This window comes from Nerophis ophidion, linkage group LG02, assembly GCF_033978795.1.
Source record: "Nerophis ophidion isolate RoL-2023_Sa linkage group LG02, RoL_Noph_v1.0, whole genome shotgun sequence".
Lineage (NCBI taxonomy): Eukaryota > Metazoa > Chordata > Actinopteri > Syngnathiformes > Syngnathidae > Nerophis > Nerophis ophidion.
This window is the reverse complement of record NC_084612.1, coordinates 53,143,320-53,155,643: the sequence shown is the minus strand read 5'-3', so window position 1 is coordinate 53,155,643 and position 12,324 is coordinate 53,143,320. Positions and strand designations below refer to the sequence as shown.

The 12,324-nt window shown below is 37.9% G+C and overlaps 1 protein-coding gene across 3 annotated transcripts; it reads left to right on the top strand.

The window, feature by feature from the left end:
- The first annotated feature begins 465 nt into the window (after nucleotides 1–465).
- Nucleotides 466–11,970, top strand: sp7 (Sp7 transcription factor). Of its 3 annotated transcripts, XR_009804136.1 has the most exons (3): nucleotides 498–602; nucleotides 11,769–11,834; nucleotides 11,902–11,970. XR_009804136.1 is itself a non-coding variant. In XM_061886405.1 (2 exons), exons 1-2 carry the CDS (start codon nucleotides 567–569, stop codon nucleotides 7,497–7,499), a joined length of 1,362 nt encoding a protein of 453 aa, XP_061742389.1. In that variant the 5' UTR covers nucleotides 466–566; the 3' UTR covers nucleotides 7,500–10,294. The 3 variants fall into 3 exon arrangements, 2 of the variants coding, with proteins under 2 accessions (XP_061742389.1, XP_061742395.1); XM_061886405.1 differs by lacking the exons at nucleotides 11,769–11,834; nucleotides 11,902–11,970 and adding an exon at nucleotides 6,174–10,294 and having other exon boundaries at nucleotides 466–602; XM_061886411.1 differs by lacking the exons at nucleotides 11,769–11,834; nucleotides 11,902–11,970 and adding an exon at nucleotides 6,174–10,294 and having other exon boundaries at nucleotides 479–587.
- The last annotated feature ends 354 nt before the right edge of the window (nucleotides 11,971–12,324 follow it).

The following is a 12,324-nucleotide window of genomic DNA, read 5'->3' as shown; positions in this document are numbered from 1 at the left end:
GGAAGGCCATTCTAAAACCTTCATTGTAGCCTGATTTAGCCATTCCTTTACCACTTTTGAGGTGTGTCTGGGGTCATTGTCCTGTTGGAACACACAACTGCGCCTAACACCTAACCTCCGGGCTGATGATTTTAGTTTGTCCTGAATAATTTGGACTGTATTTGTAAATGTAATTATTGGAATCATATATCTGATCTATTTTTTTTACTGATACTGGTGATGTTTTCCTTATAACAAAAAAAAATGTAGCTATAAGAGCCAGTCTTTTGAACGGCTCCTCAAGATCAGGCTCCTTCAAAGAGCTATAAATCCCATCTCTATCCACAAGGAATTTGACTTGCTGTGTTTGTGGAGGCGGGATGGTCTTCTTTCCACCAATCTGCATCCACTTCCCCCTCCTTCCCCCTGGAGTTCTGCCTCTAAGCCAGTAATTAGGTGGGCCGGCACCCGGGGACTCAAAACTCTTCCCCGCGTTGCAGCCTAACTTCTTCCAAACTGTCCCGGGACTCTGAGCTGCGCTTCTCCCGCTGCTAACTCAGCTTTCTTTAGGATTTTCTTTCTCAGGGATGGCCGCATCTATTCTGGAGGTAGGAAATCTAATTGTAAGTATGGAGCCTATTTTTCATTCTTCCACCATACAATGAGTATGAGTATATACAGTATGGTATATATCATGGTGAATATCATGGTGGATATCATGGTATATATCATGGTAAAGATCGTAGTATACATGATGGTGAATATATTTGTGAATATCATGGTTTATATCATTATGAACATCATGGAATACATATCATGGTGAATATCATGGTATATAACATGGTGAATATCATGGTATATATCTTGGTGAACATCATAGTGAATATCATGGTGAATATCATGGTATATATCATGGTCTGTATTATGGTAAATATCATGGTACAGATCATGGTATATATCATGGTATATGAGGTTGCTCTTGGCAATGTTTGTAAATGCACCATTTTGAGTTTTGTTTGCGTATGTATATTTTACAATTACTGTATTACAGGGCTACTCAACTGGCAACCCGTGGGCCAAATCAGGCCCCAGAATGACATCAGACTGGTCAGCAAGTTTAGTATTAACACAAACTTAAACTTTTGGCTGTCATATAAAGGATATTTGACTAGCTTTTTGGCAGTAGGTCATAGTTTACAATATACGAGAACTTTCTCTATTCACAGTAAAACATTGCAAAAGTAGATTTGTCAGTATATATTTTCACTGTATATGGAAAAAACAGTATTAATATTTTTTGCAGTAAAAAACTGGCAGCTTGGTCGCCAGGATTTTACTATAAAATATATTGTGTTTTTTTTTACAACATATTACTGGAAATATAAAAACAGTAAATATGTTTTAATTCTAGCATCTGAGTTGGCAATTGTTTACTGTAAAAAACAAAAACAAACCTGCACTACCGCTTTTCCATTTACAGAATACACCATAAAAATAGCTAAGTCGCCAGAATTTTACTGCAAAATATACTCTTTTTTTTTTTTGTACACAATGTATTACGGGGAATGGAAAAACAGTACAACTGTTTTTTACAGTAGAAAAAACTGCCTGCTTAGTGTCCGGAAATTTATTGTAAAAATCATGGTGATTTTTACAACATATTTAAATGGAAACACAGTACCACCAGCTTTTATTCTGGCATCTGAGCTGCCAGTTTTTTACCGTGAAAAAAACGGTTGTAAAAAAACGGCTGTAAAAAACAGCAACCATATATTTTAAGGTAAAAAACTGGCCACCAGAATTTTACTGCAAAATATTCCTTTTTTTTTACAGCATATTACTGTAAATTGAAAAACAGTACCACTATTTTTAACAGTAAAAAAACTGGCAGCTCAATAAGTATGAGTACATACAGTATGGTATAAATCATGGCAGGGGTCACCAATGCAGTGTCTGCGGGCACCAGTTAGCCCGTAAGGACCAGATGAGAAGCCCGCTGGCCTGTTCTAAAAATCGCTCAAATAGCAGCACTTACCAGTGAGCTACCTCTATTTTTTTAATTGTATTTATTTACTAGCAAGCTGGTCTCGCTTTGCTCGACATTTTTAATTCTAAGAGAGACAAAACTAACATAGAATTTGAAAATCCAAGAAAATATTTTAAAGACTTGGTCTTCACTTGTTAAAATAAATTAATTTATTTTTTTACTTTGCTTCTTGTAACTTTCAGAAAGACAATTCTAGAGAAAAAATACAACCTTAAAAATGATTTTAGGATTTTTAAACACATATACCCTTTTACATTTTAAATTCCTTCCTCTTCTTTCCTGACAATTTTAAATTTAAAGCCCGCCAGGCTGCACCAAACTTTTGGTGCCTTGTTGACACAAAAAAGTACAGTGGTGTATGCGCAGCAGCTATGAAGGTTTGCAAGCCTGTTTGGTTCAACTTATCTTTGTGAATCAGCCTTTTCTGACATGAACTTCATCAAGAACAAACACAGAACATGCCCCACTGATGCACATCTGCAAGACTCACTCAGAGTTGCAGTGTCAAGTTATACACCAGAGTACAACACACTAGCTAACAGCATGCAATGCCAGGCTTCCCACTAACTAACAAAGAAACAGATAACAGATTTGGTGTCCAGTTCACAGTGTGACATGATTTATTGAAAAATTTGAGAGTTGACTTTTGTATTTTACATGAGTTATTATTTGTACAAACACGGTGCAAATTAATTCATGATTTGTTAAAAAAATGTTAGTGGCTAGCTAGTTAAAATGGGATGTTGTGATTTCACAAGACTGTCTTAGAAGTGATCATTTGAAAATGTTCATTTTGAAAAATGTGCACTTAGAGAAAATATAAAAATAAAGTGTTGCATATTGATATTTATCTGTTTCTATATATATTTATTGTGAGAAATCATTAAGATGATTAGTGTTTCCACAAAGATAAATATCATTAATTATTAATAATATAATATAGTTGAAGGTAAATTGAGCAAATTGGCTATTTCTGGCAATTTATTTAAGTTAGTATCAAACTGGTAGCTCTTTGCATTAATCAGTACCCAAGAAGTAGCTCTTGGTTTCAAAAAGGTTGGTGACCCCTCTATCATGGTATATATCATGGTAGATGTCATGGTATGTATGGTGTATATGATATACCACGGTATATATCATGGTATATGAGGTTGCTCTTGACAAGTTTTCCAAATGCACCATTTTGAGTTTTGTTTGCGTATGTATTTTTTACAATTACTGTATTACAGGGCTATTCAACTGGCAACCCGAGGGACAAATCAGGGCACCAAAATGACATCTGACTGGCTGGCAAATTTAGTATTAACAAAACTTTAACTTTTCACTGTCATATAAAGGATCTTTGACTAGCTTTTTGGCAGTAAGTCCTTAGAAACCTGTATAGACAAAGCTCAAATGTAGAAACACTGACAAAATACATCTACACAAAGCAAATATCCACTGCAGAGGACGCTGGTTCCTAGGAATATATGTGAACTATCTCCTTTTACAGTAAAACATTGCAACAGCAGGTTTTCCAGTTTAAATTTTACTGTAAATGGAAAAAAAGTATTAATATTTTTTGCAGTAAAAAACTGGCAGCTTGGTTGCCAGAATTATATGATAAAATATACAGGTTTTTTTTTTCAAATTATTACTAGACTAGTAAAACATTAAATATGTTTTAATAGTAGCATTTGAGTTGGCAATTTTTTACTGTGAAAAAAAACAACAACTGTGCTACCGCGTTTCCATGTACAGTAATACACCGCAAAAATAGCTTAGTCGCCGGAATTTTACTGCAAAATATACTGTTGTTTGTTTTTTGTTGTTTTACAATGTATTACGGAAAAATGGAAAAACCATACAACTGTTATTTTACAGTAAAAAAAACTGCTTGCTTATTTTCCGGAATTTTACTGTAAAAATAGTTGTTTTTACAACATATTTAAATGGAAATACAGTACCACCAGTTTTTATTCTGGCATCTGAGCTGCCAGTTTTTTTTCCCATGAAAAAAAACGGTGGTAAAAACATCAACCATATATTTTACGGTAAAAAAAAAAAAATGGTCACGAGAATTTTACTGCAAAATATAATTTTTTTTACAGCATATTACTGTAAATTGAAAAACAGTACCACTATTTTTACCAGTAAAAAACTGGCAGCTCATTAAGTATGAGCATATGCAGTATGGTATATATCATGGTATGTATCATGGTATGTATCTTGGTATGTATCATGGTATGTATCATGGTATATATCATGGTATATACTATGGTACATATCATGGTATATATCATTGTATGTATCATGGTGCTGTCTTTTGTCATGGTATATATCATGGTATATATTATGGTACATATCATGGTATATATCATGCTATATGAAGTTGCTCTTGACAAAGTTTGCAAATGCACCATTTAGATGTTTGTTTGCAAATGTATATTTTACAATTACTGTATTATAGGGCTAATCAACTGGCAACCCGAGGGCCAAATCAGGCCCCAGAATGACATCAGACTGGCCGGCAAGTTTAGTATTAACAAAAACTTTTACTTTTCACGGTTATATAAAGGATCTTTGACTAGTTTTTTGGCAGCAGGTCCTTAAAAACCGCAGAGCGTTCTTGTTGTACAGACAAAGCCTAAATGTAGAAACAAGACAAGGCTCAAATGTAGAAACACTGACAAAATACATCAAAACAAAGCAAATGTCCACTGCAGAAGATGCTGGTTCTCAGGAATATATGAGAGCTTTCTCCATTTACAGTAAAACATTGTAACAGTAGATTTTGCAGTATAAATTTTACTGTAAATGGAAAAACGGTATTACTATTTTTTGCAGTAAAAGACTGGCAGCTTGGTCGCCAGGATTTTAAAATAAAATGTATAGCTGTTTTTTTTTTTTAAACATATTACTGGAAAAGAAAAACGTTAAAAGCAATGTAACACTGTATCATCTCTTTTTATTTCGGATTAATTGGGTCTTCAGGTCGAGGAAACGCCACATTTCACTCACACTTCAAGTGAGCGATGAGGCAGACTCTCTGCGCATAATGTATGTCTAAAAAAAGGAGGAAATGTATCATTTTTTTCCACAATTTATTACAGAAGATTATGCATTACAATGTTCCAAGTTTCGAATGAGATATGATGTACTTGAATTATTCCACAATGGTGAAATGATGCCATCCATAAGCGGTAGAAAATGGATGGATGGATGGATGGATGGGTGAAATGATGCAGATTAAAAAATTCCACAAAAGTAAGGTAAAAATATCAGGGAACACAGAGGACATTAAAAGGTGCCATCAGCTGTCACGTCAGCAGCGCCATTTCAACATAAAGCTACAAAAGTAAAAATAACACATTTTGCACATATACTATTGCAAAAACACCATTTCCACTCCCACATATGCCGCGGTGGCATCTGTGGAGCTGCACGCCATCATTTGCAGGGGCGTGGGCCTGCACAGCGACCAAGAGAAGCTGCTATTTAGCAGAATAAAAGTTTGTGTTTTGTACGAACATTAAAATGCAGGTGTGCACAATTACAGGTATAGCTTGAAATAAGCCGGAGTGCTAAAAAAAGGAGGAAATGTATCCTTTTTTTCCACATTTTATTACAAACCATTATGCATGACAATGTTCGAAGTTTAGGATGAGATATGATGGACTTGAATTATTCCACAATGGTGAAATGATGCAGATTGAAAAATTCCACAAAATTAAGGTAAAAATATGAAGGAACACAGAGTACATTAAAAGGTGCTATCAGCTGTCATGTCAGCAGTGCCATTTCAACATACGGCTACAAAAGTAAAAATATCACATTTTGCACTTATACTATTGCAAAAACACCATTTCCACTCCCACATACGCCGCAGTGGCATCTGTGGAGCTGCACGCCATCATCTGCAGGGGCGTGGGCCTGCACAGCGACCAAGAGAAGCTGTAATTTAGCAGAATAAAAGTTTGTGTTTTGTACGAACATTAAAAAGCAGGTGTGCACATTTACAGGTATAGCTTGAAATAAGCCGGAGTGCAGAATGAACAAGGTCTTGCGAGCGTTAAGTTCTTGCAAACAAGCTTGAACGTAGTTTGTTGGAGTAGACGGTAACAAAAGATTGGATTTTCTATGTCTCATGTTCTTCCTCGTCCCCCAGGAAGAAGCACGTTATGGCTCCAGTCCTCTGGCTATGCTGACTGCGACCTGTAACAAGTTTGGCAGCACCAGCCCAGTCAGGGACTCAGCCACACCCGCGAAAAACGGCGGCCCCAGTCCGCTCAAGAAGGCCTACGGCATGACCTCGGAGCTTCAGGCGGCTAAGAACGCACGGGTCGCAGACGGCAGCGGCATGGTGGACTCCTACGGCGGCTCCTACACCTCAGCCGGAGGCGGACTGCTAACCCCGACCGGGAGCCCCCCTCCTACCAGCGGAGGTTATGCTACAGAGTACAACCCTTTCTCCCACTCCTTCCAGACGTCCGTCTCCCAGGATCAGTCCTTGTTAGTGTCCAAAAGCCACGCTCCAGCGGACTGCCTCACTAGCGTCTATACCTCACTAGACATGACGCACCCGTACGGCTCCTGGTATAAAGCCGGCATCCATCCCGGTATCACCGCCGCCCCCGCCAACGCCACGTCTTCCTGGTGGGACGTCCATCCAAACTCCAACTGGTTGTCAGCGACCCAGCCCCAGTCGGACGGAGGTCTTCAAGCCTCCCTGCAGCCGGTGGCGCCTCAGGCTTCCCTTAGCCCGCAGTTGCCCAGTTACACCACCGATTTTACTTCCCTGAACCCGGCCCCCTACCCATCGGTGGGACTGGGCTCCTCCTCGCACCTCCTCCAGCCCTCCCAGCACATGCTGCCCCAGGACATGTACAAGCCCAAGCCTGTGCAAGGCGCGGGGCTAATTGAGAGTCCCATGGGCTTAAAACCAGCCAGGGGATCAGGGGGCTACGGCACGGGTACGACGCCCTCAAGGTCCTCGTGTGACTGCCCCAACTGCCAGGAGCTCGAGAGACTGGGGGCCTCGGCTGCCTCCCTGAGGAAGAAGCCGGTGCACAGCTGCCACATCCCTGGGTGCGGGAAGGTCTACGGCAAGGCGTCCCACCTGAAGGCCCACCTGCGCTGGCACACGGGCGAGAGGCCCTTCGTCTGCAACTGGCTCTTCTGCGGCAAGCGCTTCACCCGCTCCGACGAGCTGGAGAGGCACGTTCGCACGCACACCCGGGAGAAGAAGTTCACCTGCCTGCTGTGCAACAAGCGCTTCACCCGCAGCGACCACCTCTCCAAGCACCAGAAGACCCACGCGGACTCGGCGCTGCAGGGCAAAGCCGGGACCGCCGAGGGCGAGGCTGACCACCGCAACGAGGAGACGGCAGAGCTCAACGCCGGCAACCGCGCCGCTGACCCCGTCACCAACGGAGACGAGAAGATGGCGGCGACCGCTGGACTGGAGAACAGCAGCGGACTGTTGGAGATCTGACCTGCTGGCTTCGGGACAACATTTCATTTGAAACATTTGCCCTAGAGTACACCCTCAGCCAGACATCTTCATGTGGGAAACCTTTACAGCTTTGAGGGCCATGAATTACATTCTTAGATATATTTTTATACACACTTTAAAACAAATCTGTAGATTTTACAGTAAAAAAATGGCAACTCAGTCACAGGAATATTTTTTTTGTTTTAAATATACAATGTTGGGTTTTTTTTGTTTTTTTTTACAACATATTACTCTAAATGAAAAAAAAAAACAGTACCACTGTTTTTTACAGTAAAAAAAAAAAAAAGACTGCCAGCTTAGTGGCCAGAATTTTACTGTAAAATTGACAGCGTTTTACTGGAAATGGGAAAAAGGACTACTTTTTTCAGTACCAGTTTTTTACTGTGAAAAAAACTGAGGCACCATTTTTTTTCCATCTACAGTAAAACATTGAAACAGCAACAGTGGATTTTACAGTATTAATTTTACTGTAAAATATACAGCATTTTACTGTAAATGGAAAAACAGTATTACTATTTTTTGCAGTAAAAAACTGAATTTTTTTGTAAAATTGACAGCGTTTTACTGGAAATGGAAAACAGGACCATTTCTTCACTACCAGTTTTTTACTGTGAAAAAACCCAGGCACCATTTTTCTCCATTTACAGTAAAACATTGCAACAGTAGATTTTACAATATACATTTTACCGTAAAATATACTATATTTTCACAGCATTTTACTGTAAATAGAAAAACAGTATTACTATTTTTTGCAGTAAAAACTGGCAGCTTGGTCGCCAGGATTTTACTATAAAATATATAGTTGTTTTTTTTCCAACATATTACTGGAATAGAAAAACAGTAAAAAAAATAATTGATTCTTGCATCTGAGTTGGCACTTTTTTACTGTAAGAAAAAAACTGTGCTACCACTTTTTCACTAACAGTAATACACCGTAAAAAAACAGCTTGGACGCCGAAATTTTACTGCAAAATGTACGTTTTTTGTTTTTGGTTTTACAATGTATTACGGCAAATGAAAAAACAGTACAACTGTTATTTTACAGTAAAAAAATGGCTGCTTAGTGTCCAGAATTTACTGTAAAAATCATGGAGGTTTTTACAATATATTAAAATGGAAATACAGTGCCACCAGTTTTTATTCTGGCATCTGTGCTGCCAGTTTTTTACCGTGAAAAAAAAAAAAAACCTGTGGTAAAAACAGCAACCATATATTTTACAGCAAAAAAACAACAATTGGTCGCCAGAATTTCACTGCAAAATATGCCTTTTTTTTTTACAGCATATTACTGGTAATTGAAAAACAGTACCACTATTTTTGTCAGTAAAAAACTGGCAGCTCGGTCACCAGAATTTTACCCAAAAAAACAATGTCGTAGTTTTTTCAATTTTTATATAAAATTGATACTAATAATAATGATTTCAAAGCAAGTTATCCATCAAATTGTGCATAATAAAAGTAGCAATAGATGTAATGGTCCAATTGTGAAGTCGACTATTTTTTAGAGTATTTTTATCTTAATGTAAAAAAAAAAAAAAAAACTGTACTTTTTTGACTGTAGCAATCTGTGGTGCTGGTTTTGAAATTACCGTAATACACCCAAAAATCTACAGTTGTTGATTTGCAGCAAAAAAACAAAAACAAAAAAAACTGGCTGCTCAGGTGCCAAAATTTTACTGTAAAAATGCATTTTTATTTTTATTTACAGTAAAAAAAAAAAACTGTGCATTTTACAATAGAATTCTGGCAACTGAGCTGCCTTTTCTTTTCTTTTTTTTTCTTTTTTTTTACCATAAATACAGCAGTGCAGTTTTTCCATTGACAGTAATATATACTACATTTTGAGGTCAAATTATTGCAACTTACCATTTTTTTTTTGCATTTTAGTTTTTCCAAAATCTAATAATAAAATTAAAAATGGTGTAATAATAAATTATGTAATTATAAGTGGCCCTCTGGGGCCAAAAATAACTGCCATGTGGCCCTCAGTGCAAATGACTCTGACACCTCTGCAATACAGTGATGTTTTTTCTGTCAAAATGGAGAGAATGAAAACATTTAGCAGGAAAAGATAAAGTGCTACATTGGCACACATGATGCCACATAAAATGTGCCAGATGTGGCCCCGGGGCCTTACGTTTGACAGCAGTAATATAGAAGGACACGCTGCACGCACGTACAACACATCCACCTTTTTTGAAGCCAACACACTTTTTTTTTTTGGGCCTTTCAAATGAAATTAGAGCAACCACTGTGGGGAAATAGAATCTGCAAAGGCAGAAGGAAAAGAGCTCCGAAGCCACAAAAGGAAAGTCGTTTCAGAGCGAGACTTTTGGTCAGCGTGGCATAACTCTGCACAAAAATCGGATTCGCAGCTGTACTTTGATACATAATCACTCTTAGAACCATCCCCACGCTTGTTCTTCCTTAAGATATTTCTTTGTTTGCTTCCTCCCACGCGTAATTTAACTTCCTTATTTACAGAAGTCCTCTAATTTATGTCTTAAATTATAAACATCGGGGGATTATCTTGCACCTGGCAGGGAAATGATCCATTCGAGCCTGCAAGATTTAGCGTTAATTTAAAGACTTACCTTTTTTTTTTTCTCTATTTATTAGTTATAACAAAGAGTTTGGAAGTTGAAGATTTATTTATAGATCTTGACATGTAGATGTGTGTAAGCTATTTCCATGTTTCTTTTGTAATTGTGAACTTTTCCAAAGCATATACATTAAAGATGAATTAAGGGTTGCACCTAGAGTGTATAAACATGTGAGGCGTATTTGTGTCATTTTTCATATGAGCTGTAAAATTCCCACTCAGGAGAATAATTGAATAGTGCAGTTGTTCTCAAACCACTCAGAACACACTTGTCTGTCCAAGAAGTTCCGCCCAATCTATTTCCAATTCTGAAACGCAGATCAAAAAGTAAAATTAGGGCGGTTTTTCGATTTTTATTATTTATGGCAGATTATAAAACATTCAAAAAAAAGGGTTGATTTTCATTAAAAAAAATATTGCCATAATATTGGGTTGTGATCCGTTTTGCTTTAATGGATTATACTGTTTTCCCAGATAAACGCAAAAAAATTTGCAAAAATGTGTTTTCATCTCTGTGATGACAAATTGAACTGGAAGTAGTATTTTAGCCATTCCTTTGCGTTTAGCATGTTTTTAGCACAACGCTAACATATTTGTTCAGCAGGAGTCCTATATATAAGAGGAAATGTCATTAAATAGTCATATAACTTTTGTTTCACAAATGAAAATAGAAAAAAAATGGTCCAGAACATATTTTTTAGGACTCCGGCTGAACACGGATGATACCATTGTGCTAAAAGAAAAACATGCTAAACGCAAAGAAAAGGCTAAAATACTGCTTCCGGTTCAATTAGTCATTGCACAGATAACCACAATTTGATTTTTTGATTTGCGTTTCAGAATTCGAAAAAGAATGAACGGAAGGTACACGGACCCAAGTACCATGACCAACATTAATATACAGTAGCACAGTATATCAAAGTATTCATAAAAAAAGTCAGATGTTGTATGATTCATATGTTTTGCCACTGTAACAGTTTGAACAGCAACACTGTGTTTGAATGTAGAAAAATAAATCACTGTCCTTGCAAACTTTTTGGACATGTAAAGAAAAACGAAAATATGTCAAATATGTGATAAAACTGTATACATGTTCAAACTAAACTTCAACCAACCAACCGAATAATGAACTATACTGTATCTCTGGTGTACCACTAGATGGAGCCAGCGTACCATTAGTGGTACACATACCACAGTTTGAGAATCCTTGTGATAGCAGGTTTGAAGTCTTCAGTTTTTGAAAGTGAACTAAAGTTAAAGGCCTACTGAAACCCACTACTACCCACCACGCAGTCTGATAGTTTATATATCAATGATGAAATATTAACATTGCAACACATGCCAATACGGCCTTTTTAGTTTACTAAATTGCAATTTTAAATTTCCCGGGAGTTTCATCTCAAAAACGTCGTGTAATGATGACGTGTACGTAAGACGTCACAGGTTTTTAGGAAGTATGAGCGCTACTCACACACACAGCTAAATGTCGTCTGCTTTAACGACATAATTACACAGTATTTTGGAGAACTGTTTACCGGATCTTTTGCAATTAGTTCAATTAATATTGGAGAAGTCAAAGTAGCAAGATGGAGTTGGGAAGCTTTAGCCACACAAACACATGGTGATTCCTTGTTTAAAATTCACAGAGTTGAAACTTTCCTATGGATCACAGCGGACATGGATCCCGACAACTTGTCAACCAGCAGGTTTCGGTGAGAAAATTGTGGTTAAAAAGTCGCCACTTACCGGATATCAGCTGAGCTTGCGCCTCCTGTACAGCTGCTGTCGACTTCCCCGAGACACTGCGCGTCAACACCCGGCCGTGGACGTACACTTCCGACTATCAGGTATTGTTAAACTCACTAAAACACTAGCAATACAATAGAAAGATAAGAGATTTCCCAGCATTATCCTAGTAAATGTCTCTAAAAACATATGAATCCGTCTCAATGCAACGCGATTGCAATCGCGTTTTTATTTTTTTAATTATTATAAATTTTTTTTCTAGTCCGTCGCTATCAATATCTTCATACACAAATCTATCATCCTCGCTCAAATTAATGGGGAAATTGTCGTTTTCTCAAGCCGAATAGCACTTTTTGTTGGGGGCTCCCATTAAAAACAATGTGAATATGTGAGGAGCCCCCACACGTGTGACGTCATCGTCTGTGATTTCCGGAAGAGGCAGGGCTTTTCTCCAGT

What these genes read in the sequence shown, in the direction of transcription:
- sp7 (XM_061886405.1), top strand. Translation starts at nt 567, where the DNA reads ATGGCCGCATCTATTCTGGAGGTAGGAAATCTAATT. An exon ending in TGGAGGTAGGAAATCTAATT is followed by an intron (nt 603 to 6,173) that starts GTAAGTATGGAG and finishes CTCGTCCCCCAG; the next exon opens with GAAGAAGCACGTTATGGCTC.